The 22,510-nt window shown below is 46.2% G+C and overlaps 1 protein-coding gene across 15 annotated transcripts in view; it reads left to right on the forward strand.

Moving 5' to 3' along the window:
- The window catches only part of TNS1 (tensin 1), a 318,113-nt gene that overhangs the window by 259,767 nt on the left and 35,836 nt on the right, over positions 1-22,510 (forward strand). For 7 of the 15 annotated variants that reach the window (XM_077934370.1, XM_077934367.1, XM_077934376.1 and 4 more), the window contains 5 exons: positions 3,066-4,802; positions 9,625-9,711; positions 10,967-11,008; positions 18,299-18,498; positions 19,416-19,554. In XM_077934370.1, the coding sequence (XP_077790496.1) occupies positions 3,066-4,802; positions 9,625-9,711; positions 10,967-11,008; positions 18,299-18,498; positions 19,416-19,554 (2,205 nt within the window). The remainder of the gene's footprint in view (positions 1-3,065; positions 4,803-9,624; positions 9,712-10,966; positions 11,009-18,298; positions 18,499-19,415; positions 19,555-22,510) is intronic. The other 8 variants (XM_077934402.1, XM_077934404.1, XM_077934416.1 and 5 more) reach the window with 5 other exon arrangements.

Consider the following 22,510-nt stretch of genomic DNA (forward strand, 5'->3'; position numbering starts at 1 on the left):
CCCAAGTTTGGTATTCTCTTCTCTCTTTTTGAAGTATTCTACAGCTTTAGTACCTAAGAAAGAGGGGAGTGAAGTAGGGCTTGCTCTCAGTGAAGACAACACAACTTTACTTGGTTGTCTGCCTTGTGTGATGGTTGGTCTAAACCTATTTTCCTTTTATGCCCCCCTGCTTCTGTGTGTTTGTGTGTGCACATGCTTTTGCTTAGGTAGTGTTCTGTAGGAAAGAAATTGGGCTTCCTGCTGGCAGGTTAGAACTTCGAAGCAGTTACGGAAGTGCTTGCTGTTTGCAGATAGGAGCCCTATGACTTCACACTCTTCCATTAGGCCATCTTCCGTTCCTGGAGTCAATCCTTGGCTTATTGCCAGATAGAAGTCACTTTTTCCCTCTAAATGAAAGCATTCCATATTGTGGTGCAGCCAGTTCCAGGAAACCTCACAGGAGACCTAAGAAAAAGGCAGATCGTTTCTGCGTGAGAAAGAAAGGATTCTCCAGTATGAGCTGGAACTCATGTTGAAACAACCCTATATCCCAAATTGCTTTGTTTTCTGTGCAATTAAACATTGCCATTTTTTTAAAAAAAATTATGTTTCATGAGCCCACTTCATGCATGCTTAAAATCCCTACATGGAGCAGTCCTGAAACCTCAGCTGCAAAGAGAAAGTTATGTGTGATCTAATGAGACCACATCGTTTTCCACTGATGACTACATAAGCACAAGAGTAGAATAAAATTTTTTGTTGTTGTTGTTACGTAATAATGTATTAGATGCCATGGTTTTAAGTCATGGCGTCTTAAAATGATTTAAAACATATAAACAGCATAATCACACTCATGATAACAGCAGTAAAATTATTGTAGATCAATAGATCACAGCCAACTATTTTAATGTAAGACTATAAATTGAAGTTTGCCATCTATAAAATCACCTTTTTAAAAGCAGTCCTAAACAAAGACCTTTTTAAGAACCCAAGGGGGGGGGCTCATCATTTATCTGGGGGTGGGTGGGAGAGTAATCCATAGTTGTGGGGCTGCCTCAGAAAAGGTCTCATCTGCTGAACCAGCCAGCCTGACCTCCCTTCCTGGTGGGCACATGAACAGAGCTTTGGTAGCTGATCTCAATCCTTGACAGGTTACAGTATAGGTCATAGGTGCTCCTTTGATTTACTTGGTCCCAGGTGTTTCAGGAGGATTTTAATGGTCACTATTAGGGCATATAGGCAGACAGTGCAGCTGAGGCAGAGTAGGTGGGTCCTCTGTGCCCACATGAACTGTCGCCAGTGTCTTGACTGGTGTAATAGACTATAATACTATAATAGATTGCCCAAAGAAGGTGGGGAAAACCTGTTGCTGCATAATCCCATGACTGAGGAGATTGAATATCTCCTCAAAACATTGCTGCCTTACCTTGCAAACCACCTGCAGCATAAGGTTCATCTCTAGATCTGTCTATACAATTCTTTAGTGCCCAAGTGCTAGTGAAAATTAGATGGACCTTCCACTTGCTTGTTGTTTATTCATTCATTCATTCATTCATTCATTCATTCATTCATCCATTTAACATGATTTATATCCGAGAAACCTCCAAGTGGTTTATACAAAACTGTCTTACGGTGAGCAAAAGTGTAAAATGCTCTTAAAAGAATTCCCAGTGCTATTCATAGCCATGTTTCTTTTCACTAGTTTGATATCATTTTATTTTATTTTATTTGGTTAGGTTCTCTTTTCTGAAGTGACCCCATCCAGTCAAGCACCACTATTAGTGAGTGCCATGATGTCACAATGCCATATAGCCAACCAGGCTTGCCTAATTCCAACTGAATTCAGAGAGAAGGCAGGGCTTCCTGCATTGCATGACCCTCACTCTTAATGGGCATTTGTGGGGAAGGCAGAACACAGCAACCACTTAAATGGGTATGAAGAGGAAGGTAAATTCCTGCACTTGCGACACTACAAACACTTTTTCTCCCTTTCAAGCTCCCTCTCTCATCACTGACAGGAGGAGAAGAGGTGCCGATTATAGATTAAAGTGTTAGTGAGAAGTGCCCCCCTCCATTTTAACTTGGCCCTGGCCTTCAAAACATCTTAATCAAAAGCAGAATGAAACATTAGCAGGAGAGCTCTTTTTATCCCCATCAAGACCATTTGTTTTATTTTGGACTGCAAAGTGAACACAATGCTTTTTTTAGTTGGTGGAATCAGGTTGTTGTTGTTGTTGTTTTGCTGTTTTAAAAAAACATTGTTGCTTGAATTAAGGTTAAATGCCAGATGAATTTCCATGTTCCTCTGAGCACACACACTTTGGCTACTTTTGTTCTTATGGTAAAGTTCCAAGCCTATAAAATGGAAGCTGGTGGTTGGCTTCCCTCTTACGAGAAGGTTGCATGTTCTGAGCCTTTGGTTGGAGGATCCAGCCTTGGTGCTATGTTAGGGTTATACAACATCAGGGCTGTACAACAGGTGACTCACCAAACCTAACACAACCCATCAGCTGCATATTGGGGCCTGCCTGTGCCTAAAAGCCCCCCCGGTCATGCAGCAAAAATAGGATTATTGAAGTCCTTTGTCTTGGTGGGTCACAACTTGTGCAGACTTGACTAGAGGATCTTCTGGTCTCTGCCTTTTCATGGTGTCCCAACCATTCTCAACTTGCTTACCTCTTGCTAAAGAGGTTTCATGTATCCTGGGATCAATACAGGTACATTTGCTACAAAACATGCTGTGTTTTGTAATAGCAAGTCAAGAAGAAAATAGCCAGCAAATGTGTTTTACTCCAGTAGCCGCCAGCACTTCTCTGGCTGCGATTAGGTCCTGTGGGAGCAGAACATGGCAGGGGCTGTGCTACCATCAGAGAGACACACTGGCGTCTCTTGTCTTCAGAGGCCTGGAGGGCACAGGATGTGATAATGCTTGGCAGCTGGTTGGCAGGGTCGCAGTGTCCCTTCTCATTGTAGCTAAATGCAGACGACCAGCCCAGGTATTGTTTATGTCTTAATTGGAACACATAAGCTTTTGCAGCATAACAGCTATTGATTTTCCTGTCTCCCTTCTCTCTTCCTCCATGCAGAGGTTGGTCACACCCAAGGGCCTCTGGATGGCAGCCTATATGCCAAGGTGAAGAAGAAAGACTCACTTCACGGCAGCACCGGCACCGTCAACACCAACCGCATCACGCTCTCGGCTGCCCCCAACCACATTGAGCACACACTCTCTGTTAGCAGTGATTCGGGCAACTCCACCGCCTCCACCAAGACAGACAAGACTGACGAGCAGGCAGTGCCCACAGTCCCCGGCAGCAGCGGAGGAAGCAACCCTATACTAACCCCAGAGGAGAAGCGGGAGCTTGACAGCTTGCTCAGCGGCTTTGGCTTGGAGAACGAGGGCGCCATGCATAACCACAACCCCAGCGGGGGAGCAGTGGTTGCTTCCACCACCTCAGGCCGCCACATCGTTCCAGCTCAGGTGCATGTCAATGGGGAAGCTGCCAGCTTGGTGGCCGAGAGGGAAACAGACATTCTGGATGACGAGTTGCCCAACCAGGATGGGCACAGTGTGGGGAGCCTGGGCACCCTCTCATCATTTGATGGCACCACCAACACCAGTGACATGGGCTACCACGAGGCCCCTCGGATGGAGAGCCTCAACTCCTTGCCCAATGGGTCATCCAATTTCAATGGCATAGACAAGCTGCACGATTCAGAGACGGTGATTAATGGTGGCTACCCCTACAACAACCAGAACACCTTGCGGAGCATGATGGGGCGTCACCCCCAGGACCCGTATGGGCACATCCGTCCTTCAGTGTCTGCCCAGGAGAATTTGGCTGACTACTACCAGCATGGCTTCCCCACTCCTGGCTGGTTGCAACCCCAACCGCCCGCTGCCAGCCAGCAGTACCCTTACGGCTATGATCCAAATGGCATATACCGCTCGCAGTCCTTCCCCACAGCGACTGCTGAGAGCCCCCAGCTGCCCCAGGCACCAGCCCGGAGCACGAGTAGCCGGGAAGCTGTCCAGAGGGGACTTAACTCTTGGCAGCAGCAAAGTGGAGGCAGCAGACCACCTTCCCGCCAACAGGATGGTGCCCGAGACAGTCAAAGTCCCAGTGTTTCCAGTGCAAGCCCTCAGCCCAGCCCTTCACAAGCAGCACCCCCTCAAAGCATCAGCATCCCTGAATTCCCCAGGGTGGCCTCCCAGAAGGAAATAGAGCAGTCCATCGAGGCCCTCAACATGCTCATGCTTGACCTGGACCCTTCTGTCTCCATGATGCACAAGTCCCAGAGTGTCCCGGTGTCTTCCAGAGAAGATAAGCCACGCCCGGTGGCTCTCTCAGTATCTGCCCAGCCTGTGACTGGTCCTCAAGTGGTGCAGCCAAAGTCTACCAATCCTTTTGGCCCTATTCCAGGAAGCCCTTCCCACAACTCCATGGGCATCTCTGTGTCCCAGCTGCCTGACCACCAGGCGCCTAAAACTCATCCCACAAAGCTATTGCTCCACAATGCTGCAGAGCCAGAGTACCCCGCGCAGGATGACCAGGAGGCTTATTTGTCCTATGGCTATCCGAACCAGCAAGCCAGGAGCTATGGCCAGGCTGCAGGAAGCCCTCCTACATCTCCCAGGCCTCACGCAATGGCATATAAGCTCATGGAAGCTCAGCATCCCCTGCTGACCTCACCCCCATCCCCTGGGATGACAATTCAAGCCCAGGTACCAACAAAGAATGCGGAGAACAGTGAGGAAGCTTCTCGCCCCACAGAGGAAGAGCCTTTGCATCTTGAAGGTCTGGTGGCCCACAGGGTAGCAGGTAGGAAGCCTTATTTTCTGTTTTCTTATGAGTCAGGGGTTTTTATCCTTAGGGCTCAGAAGTCCCCCACCCCCACATAATCTTTTAGGGCTGGTAGGAGAAGAATGCCGCTCCAGGGCCCCGGATTGTTTCATGTGGCTTAGTCCAAAATAGAATGGATAAACTGAACTGTTCCCACAGCAGTCCTGGGGGTGGTGTGTTGGGGGAATGTCTGGTGGGAGGGCTCTCACAACCACACTTGCAAACAACATGCAAATGTCATAGGATCTATCTATGCCAGGGGTGGGTGGGTTTTTTTGGGGATAAACATGCCAGGGGTGGGTGGGGTTTTTTGGGGAGGTAAACATGCCATACTTAGGCATGTTAGACCTTTAAAGCACATTCTTTCCCTCAAATAATGCTGTGCACTGAAGGTGGTTAAGAGTTGCTGGGAACTGCAACTCTTTAGTGCAGCTGCTACACCCCATTCCAGATTATTTAGCAAGAAGCATTTACCGTACTGTGAGGGGTAAACTGGTACCCAGAAATCTTTGGGGGGAAAGAATGTGCTTTAAATATATAGTGTGCACATAGCCTTAGACACAAAGTATTTGTTAGTGCAAGTCTAGTGTGCCATATAGTCCTTATATAAAGTGTGTCATGCCCACCCTGATTGGCTTGGGGCAGTTTTGTCTCAGGAGAGGAGGGGCCACATGGAGGCCCATTGCAATAATCCAGTCTTGAGGCTACCAATGGATCAAAGTGGCTGTCTTGGTCCAGTAGCGGCCGTAGCTGTCTTACCAACCGAAGCTGGTAAAAGGCACTCCTAGCTGCCAGGGCAATTTGTGCCTCAAGTGACAGCCCTAGATCTCAGCCTCTCTCCCTGTTCCTTCAGAAGGTGCAAGCAGGCTTCCCTTCTTCTTCTGTAAGAGAACGATAGTTGCTCTGGGGCAACTGAATGCACTTGTCTAGATTTAGATGTGTCTCCCCGAGTCCTAGTGGCTAGTGCCAGGTTTCTGCAGAGCTAACTGCAAACCTGCAGCTTGGAACAGATGAAAGCCATCATGCCTGATTTGTAACTTACTGGTATTTGGCATTAAGGCATGGGATGCAACATGCATGGCAGGGTTGGAACTTAGGAATGAATTGCTCAGCAACTGCTGGGGAGATGGCTGTAAACAAGGCAGGGCTCTGACTTGATTTTATGCTCACTGAATGAGTGGCACAAGAGCCTTTAATGATTCTGCTGCGAGATGTTGAGTCAGGAAGGAAATGTCCACCACACCCACAAAAGGGTAATATTCCATAGCCTTTGGCGCTTCTTTCATGCCCTTCCTCTGAAGCCCAGTGCTCTGGCAGTCTTGGGCAGGACTCTGTGTTCTCGGCACCAAGGGAGCTGAAATTAACTCAGAACAAATTATGCACTTTTGCTTAAATGGGTGGGATTCATACAGTTCCTTCTGCGTATAGCTTTTGCAAGATTCAGGACATTTTGTAGGGGCTCAGACAATAATAAAAGGCAAGAAATGAGGGGAAGGCATGGAATGAAGAGGGCGGAGCAAGTGGAATTAGTCCTAGAAGCCACAGGGGGAGGCATAGGTGGGACACCCAATCATCATTCTTTGGGCCTAGGGGCCCAATAGAGATGATTGATACAGGAGCTTCATGCTTGGAGCTCCTAACACCTTAATATTTTGGAAAAAGTCAACACAGGGAAGGGGGCAATTTAAATTGAGATGATGCCATGGGGGAAATGAGGCAGTGTGAGGCAGCCACCTTTGCCTTCTCCACATCCCCAGTCCAAATTAGCCCTCCCCCAAAGTTGTTTTAATCCCCCGAGCGGAAAATATACAGGCTTTTTAAACCTGCGGGTTTTCCTCTTGTTACTTAGTAAGCCAAATCCAAATCAGCTCCATTCCCCTCTGGTCACTTTTTCAAAAAGAAAAAGGGTAGCAGCAGCTCCAAGCATGGAGCTCCCCTGTAACATCTGTTTGACTCATCCCTTCAAACAGACATTGCTTGGCTTTTGGGGGAAAACCTTTCTCTAAGACCCTGAGGGATAGAAGCTTGTTATTTGAAAATAATCATAATAATCATAGACGTATTTTTCTTTTAAGCTGAGATTCTAGATTCTACCTCATGCTGTGTATAAGTATGAAGAGCGCACATACACAAATGCCTTTGTCTTGGGAACTTTCAGGCTCTTCTGATGTGTACAGCTGAGTCTCTTTTTTAATGGGTTCTAACTGGTTGTCCCAGAATGGAGTCTTTCCTCCATGTAATTCCCCTGGGCATCCTCACTAATTCTCCACAGGGCACACTGTAGACCGGGTTGCCCAAGCATGAATTATGGGCAGTGATGGGAGAGGGGGCACACTTTGCAAAATGATCAGTCTTTGGGACTGAGGCATTTGGGCTTCTTGATAAAAACAACGTACAGTGTTGCTTAAGGACTCCTGTGATGTCTTGTATCCTGTATGCAGCCTCAGCCCTGGCAGCTCCTGGGATTGTAATTACACATAAAAGTTTTTAATTGCAGAGCTCCTCAGAAATGTCCTGGACATAATCCAGCCTGCAATGCCAGGCTCAGCTGCTGGGCTCTGTCCAGTTCAGCTCCTGGACCACAGGCATTAAAAGCATTCGGCCAAAGGGAAATGGCTTGGTTCTGGGATAAGGAGGGCTGGAGGATGGGAAACCAAGCTGGAGGCTGAGTCACTGTGGCATCTTAGGGTGTATACAGAGGTACACATAGCGTGAGGAGCAAACCTGCTATAGAAATGCACTCACCACATTTTCTTTAGATGTACAATTTTCTTTTCCAGGCTGGGCTCAGGGGAAATGAGTTCTTTGTGTCCATAGCAGAAGCTAGCTGTTAACAGCTCTGGTTTTCTGGAAGTTGGTGACATCATGTTTCCCATCCTCGCCAAACTTGCTTTTCAGCATTGTGCAAAATTGATTCCCCCTTTACTTATTTGTTTCTAAAATCTACACCTAGTGCTTTACAAGTAATACGAGAAAACAGGAAGACCACTTGAAGTGCAGAGGGGAGCACAAAGCAGACTGATGAATCAGTGTTTGATTTGATGTCCATTTTACTTTGCGTTGCAAAGCAGGGGGCAGCTGGGCTCAACCCGCGGTAAAGCAGTAACAACACACAGCAGTGTGTGAGTTGAACCTCGGAGCCCTGCTGGGTCAGACCAATGAATGGCCCATCTAGATCAGCATCCTGCTTCCCACAGTGGTCATCCAAATGCTTCTGGGAAGTTCACAAGCCACTGTATTTGCCATTTACACCAGCATTGAGCTGCCTCCCTCCCCCATGGCCATGCATGTACCCACACACTTCCATCATGCGAAGATGCTGATGCAGATGGAAGAGGGCTAGATTTTTACCCCATTGCATTACTACATAGCAACACTCTGGTAGGGAGAGAAACGGTATGGTGGATGGGCATATGTGCATCAGCACCATGGGAGGAAACTGGTGCAGAATTTCCTGCTTACAGTGGCGTTTTCCAAATCACCTGTTCCTGATTTGGGGGGACATGGCAGCCTTTCCGAGTGTTGTTATACTGTGATAACCTTCTACCTGAGCTGCACATGGATCAGTGTATAATCCCAAGGGACACTATGTCCTGCGATCCTGGGGAAAAAATAGCTGCTGTGGAAGCATGAACCTGCACTCTAGGTTCACAGTAATAAGTGTCCCATGATCACAGAACATGGAGCGAAGCAAGAGATCTGGACGGTGCTAGAGAGAGAGGAAGAGGGGAGGGGAGCGAATGGAACTGGCCAGAACAAGCTGTGAGAGAGGGGTTGAGAGAGAGAGAGCTCAGGGGCCAGCATGTTATTTACAATGCATGCTACTATAAATTGCCTGTTTGTTCCAAGGCGAGTATGTGTGGAATTTCACAGATCATCATCCTCCCTGGTTCTCGCTATCATGAGAACTCAGATTTCCTATGCAGCAGGGTGGGAGCAGCCTGTAATGATTAAGGCAAAAGGCCTCTAGGAGGACACCCTTCCCAGGGAAAGCTCACCACCATCACCACCACCACCGCCCTCAACTGCAAATCCTGCCTGGCGCAGAGACTCAGGGACCTGAAATGGAAGCTCTGAAACAATTAGCATGAGCCAGCTGAGTCAGAGATGCCTCCACAAGTTGTTTCATTACCGTTTGTGTGTTTTGTTTACCTACTCTTGGAAATCCCTGTCCAAGCAGCAAGACAGGGGTGTTCCAGGGCTGCCAGCTAGATCTGTGCCCTGGTGCTGTGCAGGTGCATCAGTGGGAGGGCAGGAGTGGTTCGGCCAGTGCCTCCCACATTCTTGCAATATTTCAATTTCTACAGTCATTATCCTGCTGATTCTGCACATTAGACGAAGGAATGTTTCCTCCAGTTTCCCGACTGATAACTGAATTCCAGAAACAGTATACAGGGGAAGATATGATTCTCATATGATTTTCTAGCTCCTCTTGAATCCAAAGAAAGCCAGGGAACTACAAGGGATTTATTACCCCACAAAACATACTCCTGAGGTCAACCTATTCACCCAAGATCTCATGAAGAGTCTGGTAATTGACTTGGTTCAGTGGTATCTCGTATTCTGATGTTGACCCAGCTTCACCCCAGATCACATTGTATTCAAGCCTGGGGTGTATTTCCAACTAATATTTTTTCTTGTATTTTCCCTCCCCTTTCTCCTTTGTCTGTTTGTGATGTTTGTTCTGTCTCTGACTACACACTCTATTTCTCACTCTCCGTGATGGATTTTGTTTCATCCTTGGTTGACCTTCTCCTGCTGCTCTATTCCTACCCACCCTACCTCCGTCTCCCCCTGTCAGAGTACAACGCCAAACTCCGGGACATCCGGAAGAGCATGAAAAGCCCCCATCCTCCTCTTCACCGACAGCGATCCTTCTCCTTTTCTGGTTTGTTCTGTTGCTGCTTCTCCTCCTTTCTCTTCAGCCTCCCCTGCCGTGGATCTCCCGCATGGTTGCTGTTTCCCTTGCTGTTGCATGGACACCAGGACAGAGAGCTGGGGTGGCTGCTGAGAGTCCATTCCAAAATGGCACCAGAAAAAACCAAAATGGCGCCAGAGTAAGGTTGTCTCCTAATTTGTGTGCGGAAAGGCAAGAAAACGTGATTTCCTGCTTCCCACCCACATTAGAGATTACCTCCAATACTGCCAGATCCTTTCCTCACATGTGACAGCTGTGCATTCCCATTGGATAAAAAATGTGTCTGTTAGGAATTCTGGGAAGGATCTGACCTGGTTTTGGGGCCTGTCAGGTTTGGACTCTACAGCCTTGCTCTAATTCCAAAAGCTCCTTATTTATTTATCTTTTAATCATTGGTTGTGCTTCCTCCTCCTTTTCCCTTGCAGTGTGTGGATTCATTTGCTACGTGTGGTGCTCATCTGTGGTATAACCAGAAGTCACTTGCAAAAGGATTGGGCGAGGGGGCTTGTTTATCTCAGTGGCCACCACACTCACCGCTGCTTTGTTGTTGGTGCTATGTCAGGTGTCTCCATAACATCAAGGGGAGGTTTTTGCATGGGTGGAAGTTGGGGCAGAAAGGAAGGCCAGAATCCAGGAATGGGATGATCACTCACTGTAGTGCTTGGCCAGCACACCAAGGTTTCTTTAGGGGCTATGTGTGTTGTACAGGCATCGCTGGGGTGTTTTACTTCAGATCTTTCTGCTGTGGCTGGCGATATTGACTGGAAGCAGGAGAGGGGCTTCTAGCATGGCTAGCAGAAGGGGTGAAGTGTGTGTGTGTGTGTAAATTCTTGGAATCTTACTCAGCAGGTTGCTCTGGAGAAAGGAGCCTCTTGATGGATTTCAAACACGTGGTTGTTCCAAAGCATCTCTCTTGCATGTTTGGTATTTATGGAACATGAGTTCTTGGAGCCAGAAGAGGAGAGGCGAGTTTTCACCGGAACCTCATATTCAGCAAGGGCTCCTGGGTGCTTGTTTTGTTTTGTTTTCTGATCTCTTTCATTGGTGCAGGTAGCCTCAGTATATCAGAATTAACAGCCATCTCCACAGTGGCCTAGGACTACTTCTGAAATCATTGCAGATGTGTGACATCTCTATACCCCTGCAAAAAAAGTATGGGTTGCCATTCCAACAGAAGATGCTGTTTTTTATTATTATTCTATGTGTTTCATTTGCCCCAATACAGGATACTTGGCTCTTCTGAATCCACCCACCTCTCTCCCTACAGGTTTGGAATTTGTACTCCTGTAAAATTTCACAGTGCTTTAGTTGACTTGGTCACTGCCTTTGCCACCCCCCACCCTGGCCCCCAAGAAAATATCCCATAGACATTGCCTCTTGTGCTCACACTGCTTCAGGATTAATGCAGCAGCATGGTGTATGCTTGATATCCTGTCACTCTGGCTTATAGTCCCCCCTTGAAACGGTGACCTGTGGTCTATGTATACAATGCCCAAATTCTAATGGAATGTCACATTCAAAAGAGAGCAGCAGACTAGAAGGATGGACTCCTGTGCACACATTCACTGCTTTGGGGTTGCATGGGATCCTCATGCTCACTTGCTTTATATAATGTTCCTAGAGGAACGTAAAGTTGAAAGAGGTATTTCTTTGTTTAGTTTAAATGAGAGAACTTACTAATATTGTTGGGGAGTTCCTAGAGACATGCTCTGGGCTGTCCTTGTAATAGGCCCAGATGACATTCCACAAGTCCATTCTGATAAACCATGGTTTATTGCATTGAGAGCAAGCTGTGTGTTCTTACACTCCCTTCTCTCCTCCCTTCTTCTGTCCTCGTGCACCCAACTTCAGTGCTTCTACCCTGGCTTGTCACTTTTCTGTGACATCAGAACCAGTTTTGTTTGCAGATGTTAAACTGAAGATATCACGGGAAACTGTGGAGTGTGAGGCCACGCAGCTCATTCTCAAGCCAATAAACAATGGTTTACCAGGCCAAGATTGCTATCTCTGAACTTAGGCTATAAAGTTCCTCTGGATGTTAATCTATTAATAAGAAACCAGACTCTAAACTATTTTAATGAAAGAATGTTTCCTATGTGCACAAGAGTGGGCTTGTGAATTAAACCTCTGTGTTCTCATTTCTTGTGAATAATCTTTCAGTTTGAGAGTGGAGGAGTTGCTGTTGGAATATTCCTTTGGCATCTCCTCCAAAATGCCAGAGGAAGTTTTGATACAAGTATTGCCCACACAAAAGGAAAGATACAAATTGAAAAATAAAATATGCTGTCTGAATCCTTGCAGAGTCAAGTAATATAACATAAGATTCACTCAGTGATTGTTATTAGCCATGGTACAGCTACCTGGAAATGTCTAGAGGCAGCCTATGGCTGAATACCAGTTGTTGGGGGACCAAGAGTAGGGGAGAGCTGCTACCTTCATGTCCTACCTGGTGGCTTCCCAAAAGCACCTGCCTGACTCCTATTGCAAACAATCAGTTAGATGGACCCTTGGCTAATGTAGCAGTGCTTTTCTTATGTACTATAGTGCATCAACCGACTATGCTTTCTTTGCAGTTGAATGGTAAAAAGAAAGTAAGGTATGGTTTTCTCCAGGCCATTGGGTGTAATAGTGTGCAGTTTACCCAGAATGCTTAATTAAGCAGCAGCAGAAGGAACTTGACATGCATTCAAAAAGCAAAGCTATGAATTTACTTACATTTACATGTCTATAAATGCATATGTGAGTGCCTGCTGCTCAGATGTTGTTGGACTGCAACCCCAGTCATTCCTGACCTTTTGCCATGCTGGCTGGAGCCGATGGGAGCTGTTGTCCAACAATACCTGGAAGGCTAGTCTGAGTGGCAGCAGCTATCCAGGGACGGAAGGAGCCTTTCCCATAACTCCTAACCTTATCCTTTTTATAATGGATATGCCCCGGATTGAACCTGGAATCTTCTGCATGCAAACCACATCCTTTACCTGCTGAGCTAGGGCCCATTGCTTTCAGTAATTTTCCACCTGCCCAGTTTAATTCTAGTATGAGACCTGAGTGTAGTACATCAAGTGGGAAAACACAGCGAGGCAGAGACACAGAAGAGGGGAGATGGTTCAGCTCCCCGCCCCTCCCCTCCCCTCCACTTCATATGAATAATAGATCCTTTCTCCCTAGAGTTGTAGGTGAACAGTGCAGGTAGGTAAACAGTGCTGGCATGCCTAGCTTGGCCCCGGTAGGAAGGGTTTTCCAGTGCCATCTTGATGAGTCACCTTGAAGCTGTCCTCTGATCCAAAGTTTCATGATGGCACTTGCTTGTTGTTGGATTCCATTAATGCTGGGAAGGAACTAATCCTCCCCTGTGTGGCTGAAGAACTTGGCTGCAGGTTACAGAAGATGGTAGCCTCACTCTAGGGAAGGGACACTCTGTATCTTCTCAGCTTAGAGTTTTGCTAGTAAATATAGCACAGGAGGAGGAGAGTGCCAGAGAGATAATTTTGTTGAGCAGCGCTGTTGCTAATGCCCAGCTTTTCCTGCTCCTCAGCCATTCCAGGGAGCCTGGTCACCCTGAGCCAAGGTGTCACCACTCTTGGCTCAGAAAACACTGGTCTCCTTCTTCCTCCCCTCCCTCTGTCTGCTTTAAAGAGAAGAAGGAAATAAGGCATATAATAAAAAGGCCAGAGGAAGTAGAGGGTTTCTAAAGTTTGGTGCAAAGGTTTTGAAGCCTAGGGCGGAATACGTTTGAAATGTGCGTGCAGCAGCAATACAGAGGGAACTATGGCAGCCATTCTCTGGGTGTGGGAGTTATATGGAATGCCTTGAATCAGAGGGCAATGGCTTCTTTCTCTGCGCACATTAGCAGTATCAGTCTGAGTTTTGCCCACATTGCAATTGGCACTGACCTTTGCTCATATCTCACTGCTTCCCAATGAGTTTCCCACTCAAGCATCCAGCAAGGCTGTTGCTTTCTTGCTCTCTTCCCCTCCTTCCCCTTCCTGTGTGCCATGCTCCTTTCGCTTCTCAGCAAACAGACTCGTGCCTTTTCTCAAGGTCTCCTAGTACTGACAGCTGGCATCTTGCTTGTATGGTGTGCTCATTGTGTTCGGGATAAAACTTAAAAGTTGCAAAGGGCTTGTGTTGGCCTTCAGGCTTATGCCAGCAACTGCAAGAAACTATGATTCAATAGGGATTAAGGGTTTTAGAAAGGAAGCCAACTTCTATGCATCTCCTGCTTGTTGATGCCAAAGGATGGGAGTATGAACAGAAGGGGGTATTATCCCCGAAAATGCATTATCCCCAGCTTCAAACATTCAAGGAAGTTCAAGGAAGACAACACAGTGTGGCGATAACTGGAACCACCCACTTCCACTCCCAGAGGCCTGATAGATCTAGATCCAGATGCTGCTCATCGGATCCCTTCCACTTCTGCAATTCTATAGGAGAAATATTGTGCCTCTCCAGTGACAAGGCTGCAGGGAGGGATAATATACACACTTTGCATATATTAGTTCACTGAAATGAGGATGATCTTGAAACTTAACTGCTGAAGCTTAACTTGAAAAATGACTGAAATATTTTTGGGTTTAAAACCAGACAGATAACAGTCCTTGCAGAAAGGGATTTGTCTCCCTTAGAGGCACTACCTGCTTTGAGGTGGGGGGGGCCCTCTGGGCACTCCACTTTTCTCCCTCCCTGGTGCTCTGCCTTGACTTCTTTTACTTTTTGCTGCCATGGTTGCCTTGGTGGCAACCATACATTTCTCCCTCCCCGAGTGGCTGGATAGGTAGGAGGCAGATGAGGACAAAGTTGTTGGCTAGCACATGCTACAAAGTGGTGCTGCACCAGCCAATTACTCCAAGGCTTAAACTGCCCACCATTATTTTTTTTTAAGTACTAACCCCAGGGGGAGAGTGACAGTGAGCTTTTCCAGTCAGAGGCCAGCTTCATGGTCATAGGGCCAATGAGAGCATCACTGTAACAAGAGGATGAGCCAAGTCCCCTTAGCCTACTAACCTTGCTGCTCTCATTGGTCCTGCACCCCCCAATGGGGTGGCTTAGCTCCCTGCCACTACTGTCCTGGGCTTAGCAATTGTTAAAATCAAAATGGTGGGCTGCTAGAGCCTTGTCTGTCTGTGCAGCCATTCGCTTCCTATCTTGGGGGGAGTCTTTTGGAATGCTTGGGGGGCCAGTGAGCTGTGCAGTGGCGCAGTCTCTGGGCTCGAACCTGTTAGTTCAGCCTTAGCACCGCTTGTCCCTGTTTTTACACACACACAAAATGCTGCTGCTTTACTTTAAAGAGTTTTGTGTGTGGTGCTGCTTGAGCTCACTGCTCCTTTCATCAATGGATTTTCCTTAGTTCCGGATGTTGTATTGTGGTTGCTTCTGTTGCCATGGATTCTGGCTCCCTCCTCTTTCTCCTCCCAAGTGGGTTTCTGTTTTGGGAACCTCAGAACGCTGCCCAAAATCTGTGCATTCCTGTTCTTTCCCTCCTTTAAAGAAAAAGAAAAGAAACTTCCCTTTTCTTTCAGCTGTGTGAAAAGCAAGACTCTCTGCAGCTGAGAAAATGGCATAGCTGTTACTAATCAGGGAGAGATCCAGATTAGCCAAGGGACTCAAAAGCAGCCCCAAAGCCCCATGAGTTTTAGAAACTTTTTAAGGACATCTCCCTGTGACCAGTGCCTTAAAAAATAAATTAAAAATCATTCAAATGTGTTTGTGGGGTGGGTACAGGAAGGAGGGAATACATTCATTGCTGCTTATATAAAAGAAGTGGGCTCTTTTCCCTAGTTGGGGTTTGAATGTGCTGACATGTAGTGTCTCCAAAGCTTACATCTGCAAATCTTAAGTAAATGAGGTGGAGTGAGCTTACCCCATTTAGTGAATGAGACCCCTCCCTCTGGCAGGTTTCTTTAAGGAAAAGAAGAAAGAAAGAAAGAAGTCCAGTCACTGCAAAAAACACATCATTATACAGCTTCACAACTGATGAGAGTTTGGTGTCTCTCGCTTGCTCTGACTGCCTCTGTTCCCTGGCACTGCTGTTTCGTTTCACAGCTGCAGGGCACAATTTGAAATGTTGCAGGTGCTGTTCCCAGCTACAAAGTTTTCATGTTAACAAAATCCATTGCTGCAGATGACTTTCAGGATTTCATTGTTATGCATCAGTTGAAATCAGAGACTCAGGTTGACATCAGGGCACATCTGCACTGCTAGACATCTTAAGGTGTTTATCTGTACCACAGACTTCAATCTCAGTTTGAAGCAGGCTCACCTAAAACAAGCTAATTTGGATTTGATTAGAACAGGTCCAAGCTGAGCTCATTCTTAGCTATAGCCCAGTCACAGTTCTGAGTCTTCTTGCACTCCCAGTGATGTCATTGGTAGGGATGCGAAAGAAATTTGATTCAGTTCACAATTTTCAAAAAAATGTGTGAAGCGAAACACAACCGTCTTTTGAAATAGGCACTTCCCTGAATTTTGCAATGTGCTTCTCCTGCCAAGTAATGCATACAAAAATGCACATACTAATGCAAAGTGTGCATATAAGTGCATATATTAGTGGAAAATAACATACAGAATGCATAATTTCAGGATAAATCGCTTTACAAAAAAAAGTGTGTAAGAGGAGAAATTCACCCTAAAGTGCTGATGAATCTTCTTGAGGACTTAAAAAATAATAATGATCACAAACTGGCATGGAAAGGTGGAGAACTTGATGTCAAGCCTGGATAAATGAGAAACTGAGAGGAAGCAAAATTGACGGATTCGCCCATCCCTAATCATTGGGAACTCAATGAAGCCTGAAGCTCTCCCAACGAGCCCGCCCCCCTTGTTGCAGTAACCACTGCAGCAACCTTGAATAGGCTTTGAAAGGTTGCAGCAACAATTACCTGAGCTTTGCTTGGGCTTCTCAGTAACGGAACTACATTTCCCAGGTGTCTTGGCACCCACAATGCTGCTGCTGTGCTCCAGGGCCCAATAATGGCTGCAGCAGCAAGTCTTCTCTATGCTGCTGCTAACAAGTAAGTTTCAGCAGGAAAGGGGAGAGGCCTATGGTGGTGGCAGCCAGAGCAAAGCTCATTGTAAGCCAAGCCCAAAGTGTGGAAATGTTTGCGATTAGTTCAAAAGTTCCAAATTAGGGAAGTTTGCACTCTGAACCCTCTGTTCCAATTTTTGGCAGCATCATGTTCATAAACAAGTTTAATAGACTAGGGATGAGTGTGTGTGTGTGTATCCACACCCCACAGACCACTAAGAGAAATTTATCAGCACCCACATCAATCAACATTTCCCATAATTAATCCAGGGAGCGTATACTGTTAGGGGGAATAAGAGCCTATTAAATTATTATTTATTGTTACATTTATACCCTACCTTTCTTCCCAGGAGCTCAGGGTAGCATACATGGTTCTCCTCCTAATTTACAACAACCCTGTGAGGTAGGTTAGGCTAAGAAACTGCCACTCACCCACCAAGACTCAAGGCTAAGTGGAGATTTGAACCCTGGTCTCCCAGGTTCTATCCCAGTGCTCTAACCACTGCACCACACAAAAAGCATATATCTTCAGAGACTTGAACTTTCCTCTCTGTTGCCTTAGATTGACTCTGAAAGTTGAAGAGGACAAGAATAGCAAGCAGCCTTAGATCTCTTTTCTGGACCACGTTAGCCAGTGGCCTTGGGGTTCCCCCCCTTCCTTTCTTCTTCAGTGTGTGGCTTTGCTCAGTTGCTTGAGTCTCCTGGACCTATTCCCCCCTCCCAGCATACACACCCTGCTTCTGGCTCAGTGCGGTATGGAAAGGATTGTATATGAGGATCCCTTCCAATTCCTTGAGCTGGCTTTTCTCTTGACCTGTATCTGCCTTCTCCTGCCAACTGCTTCCTAGGTCATTGTATGGAAATGTTGGAGTAGGGAGAAGGCCTGAAGACAAGGAGGGGAATATATTACTGTGGTGGAGATGTCTTAAGTTGCCTAAGAATATGTGGTAATATTAGGTGAATGGAAGCTGATCACCAAAAAAGGAAAAGAAAGGAAAAAAGTAATCAGGCTGTTAAGTTTGCCTGCTCTAAGTACACCCTACTTAAATCAGTGCTTTGGTTCATGTTAATAAATCCTACACACAGATCACATGCACACACCTATTACAGCCAGGTAAGAGAAGTAAAATATGATGCAGGGCATCCACACCAACGTCTTATCCTCCAGAAGCCCAGCTCAGGAGGCGAGGAAGGAAATGAACAGGGCATCTTGGGGATTTTTGGCTTCAGCATGAACTCTATGCTTTCTCCAATGCAGCTGCTTCATTATGCAGGGATTTTTAAATGTATGAACCGGGGTGTCACAATTTTGAGTTGTGCTTGTTGGGTTGGGTTTGGTTTTCACTATAATCTGCTGGTGGAAAGTGATGGATTTGCCCATTTCCCCTCTCCTGATTAATTGATTCAGTTTCTTTCCAAAGCCAAGACACAGCCCAAAGATCTGAATATTGGCTCATAAAGGCTTTCTAAATGTATTGAAGCTCTTCCTGTGCTTGGAACGCCACTTTTCTCACAGTTCAATTGAACTTTCAGGAGTACAGTCGCCACGGGAGAAGTCACCAGAAGAAGCCGAAGCCCCTGTACGGAGACGTACCACCAGTGAAGGCCAGTATGAGAACAGTCCCCAGGATCCTAGTTCACCACGAAGCCCCACAGTTCGTTCTCCAGTTCACTGTGTCTCACCGGAGGTGGTCAGCACCATCGCTGCCAACCCTGGAGGAAGGCCCAAGGAGGTGCTTTTCTTTTTCTTATTAAAACACTATTTTCCCTTCTGACCTTTCCATGCTTGCATGCATGGAAACACAGAAGGGGATATATGTCTCTTTGACCCCAGCGCTTGATAGTAGGTAGGGAAGGGCCAGGGTTGGGAATGGCAATGAATTTAGTTTGGCAGTAGAATGGATTAAGTAAATGGCACATGTATGAGTAGGCCTCCCTAATTATTCCTTGGGTGCAAATTGCTTCTTCAGTTTTGGAAGAGGTTGCAATGGTTTGGGACTCAGAAATGTCCATGGTTGTTCTCATGTCCAACATGATGGAATACCAGTTGCAACCTGTGTTGCTGAAACTGGGAAGAGCCACCATCAGTCCCTCCTATTCTGGCCACTTGCTGGAAGCCTCTGGACGGTCACTATATTCTGGGACAGATTCAAGTGCATGTTGGAAATTTAGACCTGTGCAATCAAAGCGGATAAAAGTCCTCTGTTGCTCTAGTGCCACAAATCCACTTTTAAATTTTGGGAATGGAATTTTGCAATTAGGAAAGTGACAGGGAAGTGCACTGAAAATGTGGGATCAATGACTGATTGACAGGAAGATGCAAATGAATCAGAATGAATACTCAGTAAAGCAAATTATTATGAATGCTCAGTTAACGTGTCATCTGTAGGAGCTGTTTCTGACAGTATGGGGAATGGAAGCCAACTACGGAAGCAGAATGTTTTCTGAAATTAGGAGTGGGAGAAAGGGTCATAAAGGCAAGAAAAGGAAGCATAGGAGCAAGCAGTTTAAAATTGCAACCAGACCAGGCGGGAGATGGGGGAAGCATCTGGCAAAGAGAAGGCAGGCATTTCTCCTGCCCCAATTTGTGGGGGAGAGGTCAGGAAGGTCCTGAGTTTTGATAACTGATTCTGCTTTCCCTCTCTTACAGCCCCATCTCCACAGTTACAAAGAGGCCTTTGAAGAGATGCAGGGGACCTCTCCAAGCAGTCCACCTTCCAGTGGTGGTGAGACCTCTCCCCCAACCCCTGCCTTCCCTGTCTCACCACAAACCCCTTACAGTAACCTACGTAAGTTCCATGGCAGGGGATGGGAGAGGGGGCATTGGTGGGTGGCTTGGGCAAAGCCAGACTTAAGAGGCAGTCGGTCAAACCGTTCTCAGCTTCCCAACACCCACCACCATTTTAATCACCCCTTCACTTTCTCGTTTCTCTCTGTCTGCCAGTCTTGGCTTCTTCCCCCATCACCTTTCATCTCTGCTTGCTGTAAATTTCTCACAGTGTCACCAATAAGTATGCATTCGTCCATGATAATTATCATCACAACAGCAAAGTTTTGCAACTCTTGAGGGGATCGATTATGGTTAGAGCCATTAGCTACCAGCAAGTGGTGAAGAGGAGCCACAATTTCTGAATGTCAGCATAAACCATAGCAGCAGAGCCCTGTGCTGTCTTCTACACTCTCCTTCTCATTGTCTGCCAGAATTGTTCATAAATTGTTCACTTTCCAAAGTGTTGGCTGTGCTAGCTAGTTACAGCAAAAAACAGTAAAGAGCCTTGCAACTCCTTGAAGACTGTTTGCTGATTTTGAAGATGCCCCAAGGCTCTGTTATTATTGTATAAAAGTTCTGCAGTTAAGATAGCAGAACTGCGCAAGTTACGGCCTGCTAAGCTTAGTGAAGCCCTCTAGCCATGTAGGGCAGCCTACTTGGGGCTTGATAATACTTCTGTTCTTGCTGTCAACTAGTGCAGTGTTTCCCAACCTTGTGCCTCCAGCTGTTTTTGGCCTACAATTCCCATCATCCCTTGCCACTGGTCTTGCTAGTCAGGGATGATGGGAGTTGTAGTTCAAAAACAGCTGGAGGCACAAGGTTGGGAAACACTGAACTAGTGATTGCAGGATTGGAGTTGGGTGTGGCTTGTTAAACCACAGCATATGCCTGGTGGGTTCATTTGGCTATGTAGGTCATCCATTCTGCAGGCCTATTTTAGAGAAACCCATCCAATGTTTTTGGTACACAATATCTGCCTTCCTAGATGCCAAGGGAAAAAAGTTAAATTAGCCTTGCTCTCCATAGCATGGACAAATACACAAAGTTGGATTAACAAGAATGTCACATGGCCCTGACAGTAGTTTCCCCATATCCATCAGCAACACTTAGTAGTTATGTATATGAGTTATGTAATGCACTTATAACAATGACATGATTTATGAACCTCTATGAAAACACTTACATAGGCAAATTTGCTTCCCTGCTGGGGGAATTTTATACCACACTGTGAAGATTCCCAGTTCATAAATTCTAGATGGTACATAAGTTCAGGTCTTTGTTATTATGAATGAAGAATTCCCCATCCTGTGAAGCATCTGGCAGGATCATGGACTTAAATTAGTAATTACATTTCCCTGGCTGACAATTAAAAACATATCTGCAAGCCCTGGTGCATAAGCTGGAGAAATCCCTTTGGTCTGATCATTCAGAGATACTCTGACCAGTGTAATATTCCAGGGATTTTTTTAAAAAAAGTATTTTTTTTAAGGGGGAGCGGAATCACATACTGTACCTATAAACCTGCCTATCACATGTGTCAGTGAGTTTCAGCACTATTAACTGCTTTTCTAGACAGAAAAACAATACCCCAAATCTGCCAAAGTTGATGGGTTAGAAAAGGCAAACAGTCCTGGTTATGCCTAACACCTGAGCTGAGCTGTGGAATGTCCCAAAGGAGAAGTATTTAAAGTTTAGGTTTTTGGCACACAGATCCTACTTTAGGCAATTTTTACATGGCTTCCTCTCTTTATGGGAGAGGGAGAGAGAGGCAGCTGTTTTCTGCAGGTGGGAGGAAATAAAAATTAACCCAAGCCCTAAAGACACCCATGAAATACCTCCACAACAGGACATGGGCTTATGCAGAACAGATGGAGGGATGCATCAGCTCTTTTGCATGGAAAGGTCCACTGTTCTTCCATCCCAAGTGCCCAGTGTTCAAGGCCCTTTGCAAGTTCTTCGTTCTGCCTTCTGTTTGCACTGACAAAAACTGATGGTTGTAAATTGGGACCAGATACTGCAGTGCACAAAATCTTTCAAAACCGATGTGTGCCATTTAAAGCAGGACCTATGGGCTGGATGCAGCCCCTTGGCCTCTCCATCTGCCCTGCTGACCTCTCCTGTGCAGCCACATTTCTCCCATTGCTCAGCTGTTTCTGCCAGTCAGCTGAGTGGTGGCAAAGGAGGTGGGAGATTGCAGGGAGGTTCAAACCTCATCTTCTCTAATCTCTCCTATCCCCCTCCCCTCCCAAAAATGCTGATCATGAGGAACAATGGAGCAATGAGGGAAGAGATGCAACGGCTGCAGAGTCCCACTGCTTCCACTGGCAGCTTGCTGCATTTCTGTGCTGAGAAAAAGGAAGCTCATTTCTCAGCATCCCAAAAGGAAATGTGACCCAGATGTATGGATACGTGTGAATCGTGGAGGGGTATGCGTATGAATGGAGGTGCAGGTGTGTGAATGGGAATAGTGTGGGGATAAGCGGATGGGTATGAATGGGGCATGCATATGTAGATAGCTGTGAATGGGGTGTGTCTTTCTGTATATAGCTTTGGCCCACCCCTGGCATATGCCCCTCCCCCTAAGCAGTTACAAGGGAATGCAGTCCCTGGACTGAAAGAAGTCCCCAACCCTGGTATTGGGTAGAAAGTTCAGATACAAATTTAACGAATGATAGCTCCCACTCCCTTCTGGGCAGTTTTGTAAGGAAGGACAGGGTATACATTTCATACATAGAGTGCATATGCTTCAGAGGCCACAACTTATTCCATAGGTGTGTACATATGTGCACACACCCAGACCAAATGAGGAATGAGTGGTTTCCATTCTACATAGATACAGCTTTAGGGCATTTGCTGCCTTGCACACCTGTTCCTCCTTCAGTTCTCAAATGAAAGTGAACAACATGTAGATTTGCTTCTCTTTCTTTCTTTTTTTAAAAAATGTAGTCTTCGCCATTTTAAGAAAGAAATGGAAA

Source organism: Podarcis muralis, chromosome 1, assembly GCF_964188315.1.
Source record: "Podarcis muralis chromosome 1, rPodMur119.hap1.1, whole genome shotgun sequence".
Taxonomy (NCBI): domain Eukaryota; kingdom Metazoa; phylum Chordata; class Lepidosauria; order Squamata; family Lacertidae; genus Podarcis; species Podarcis muralis.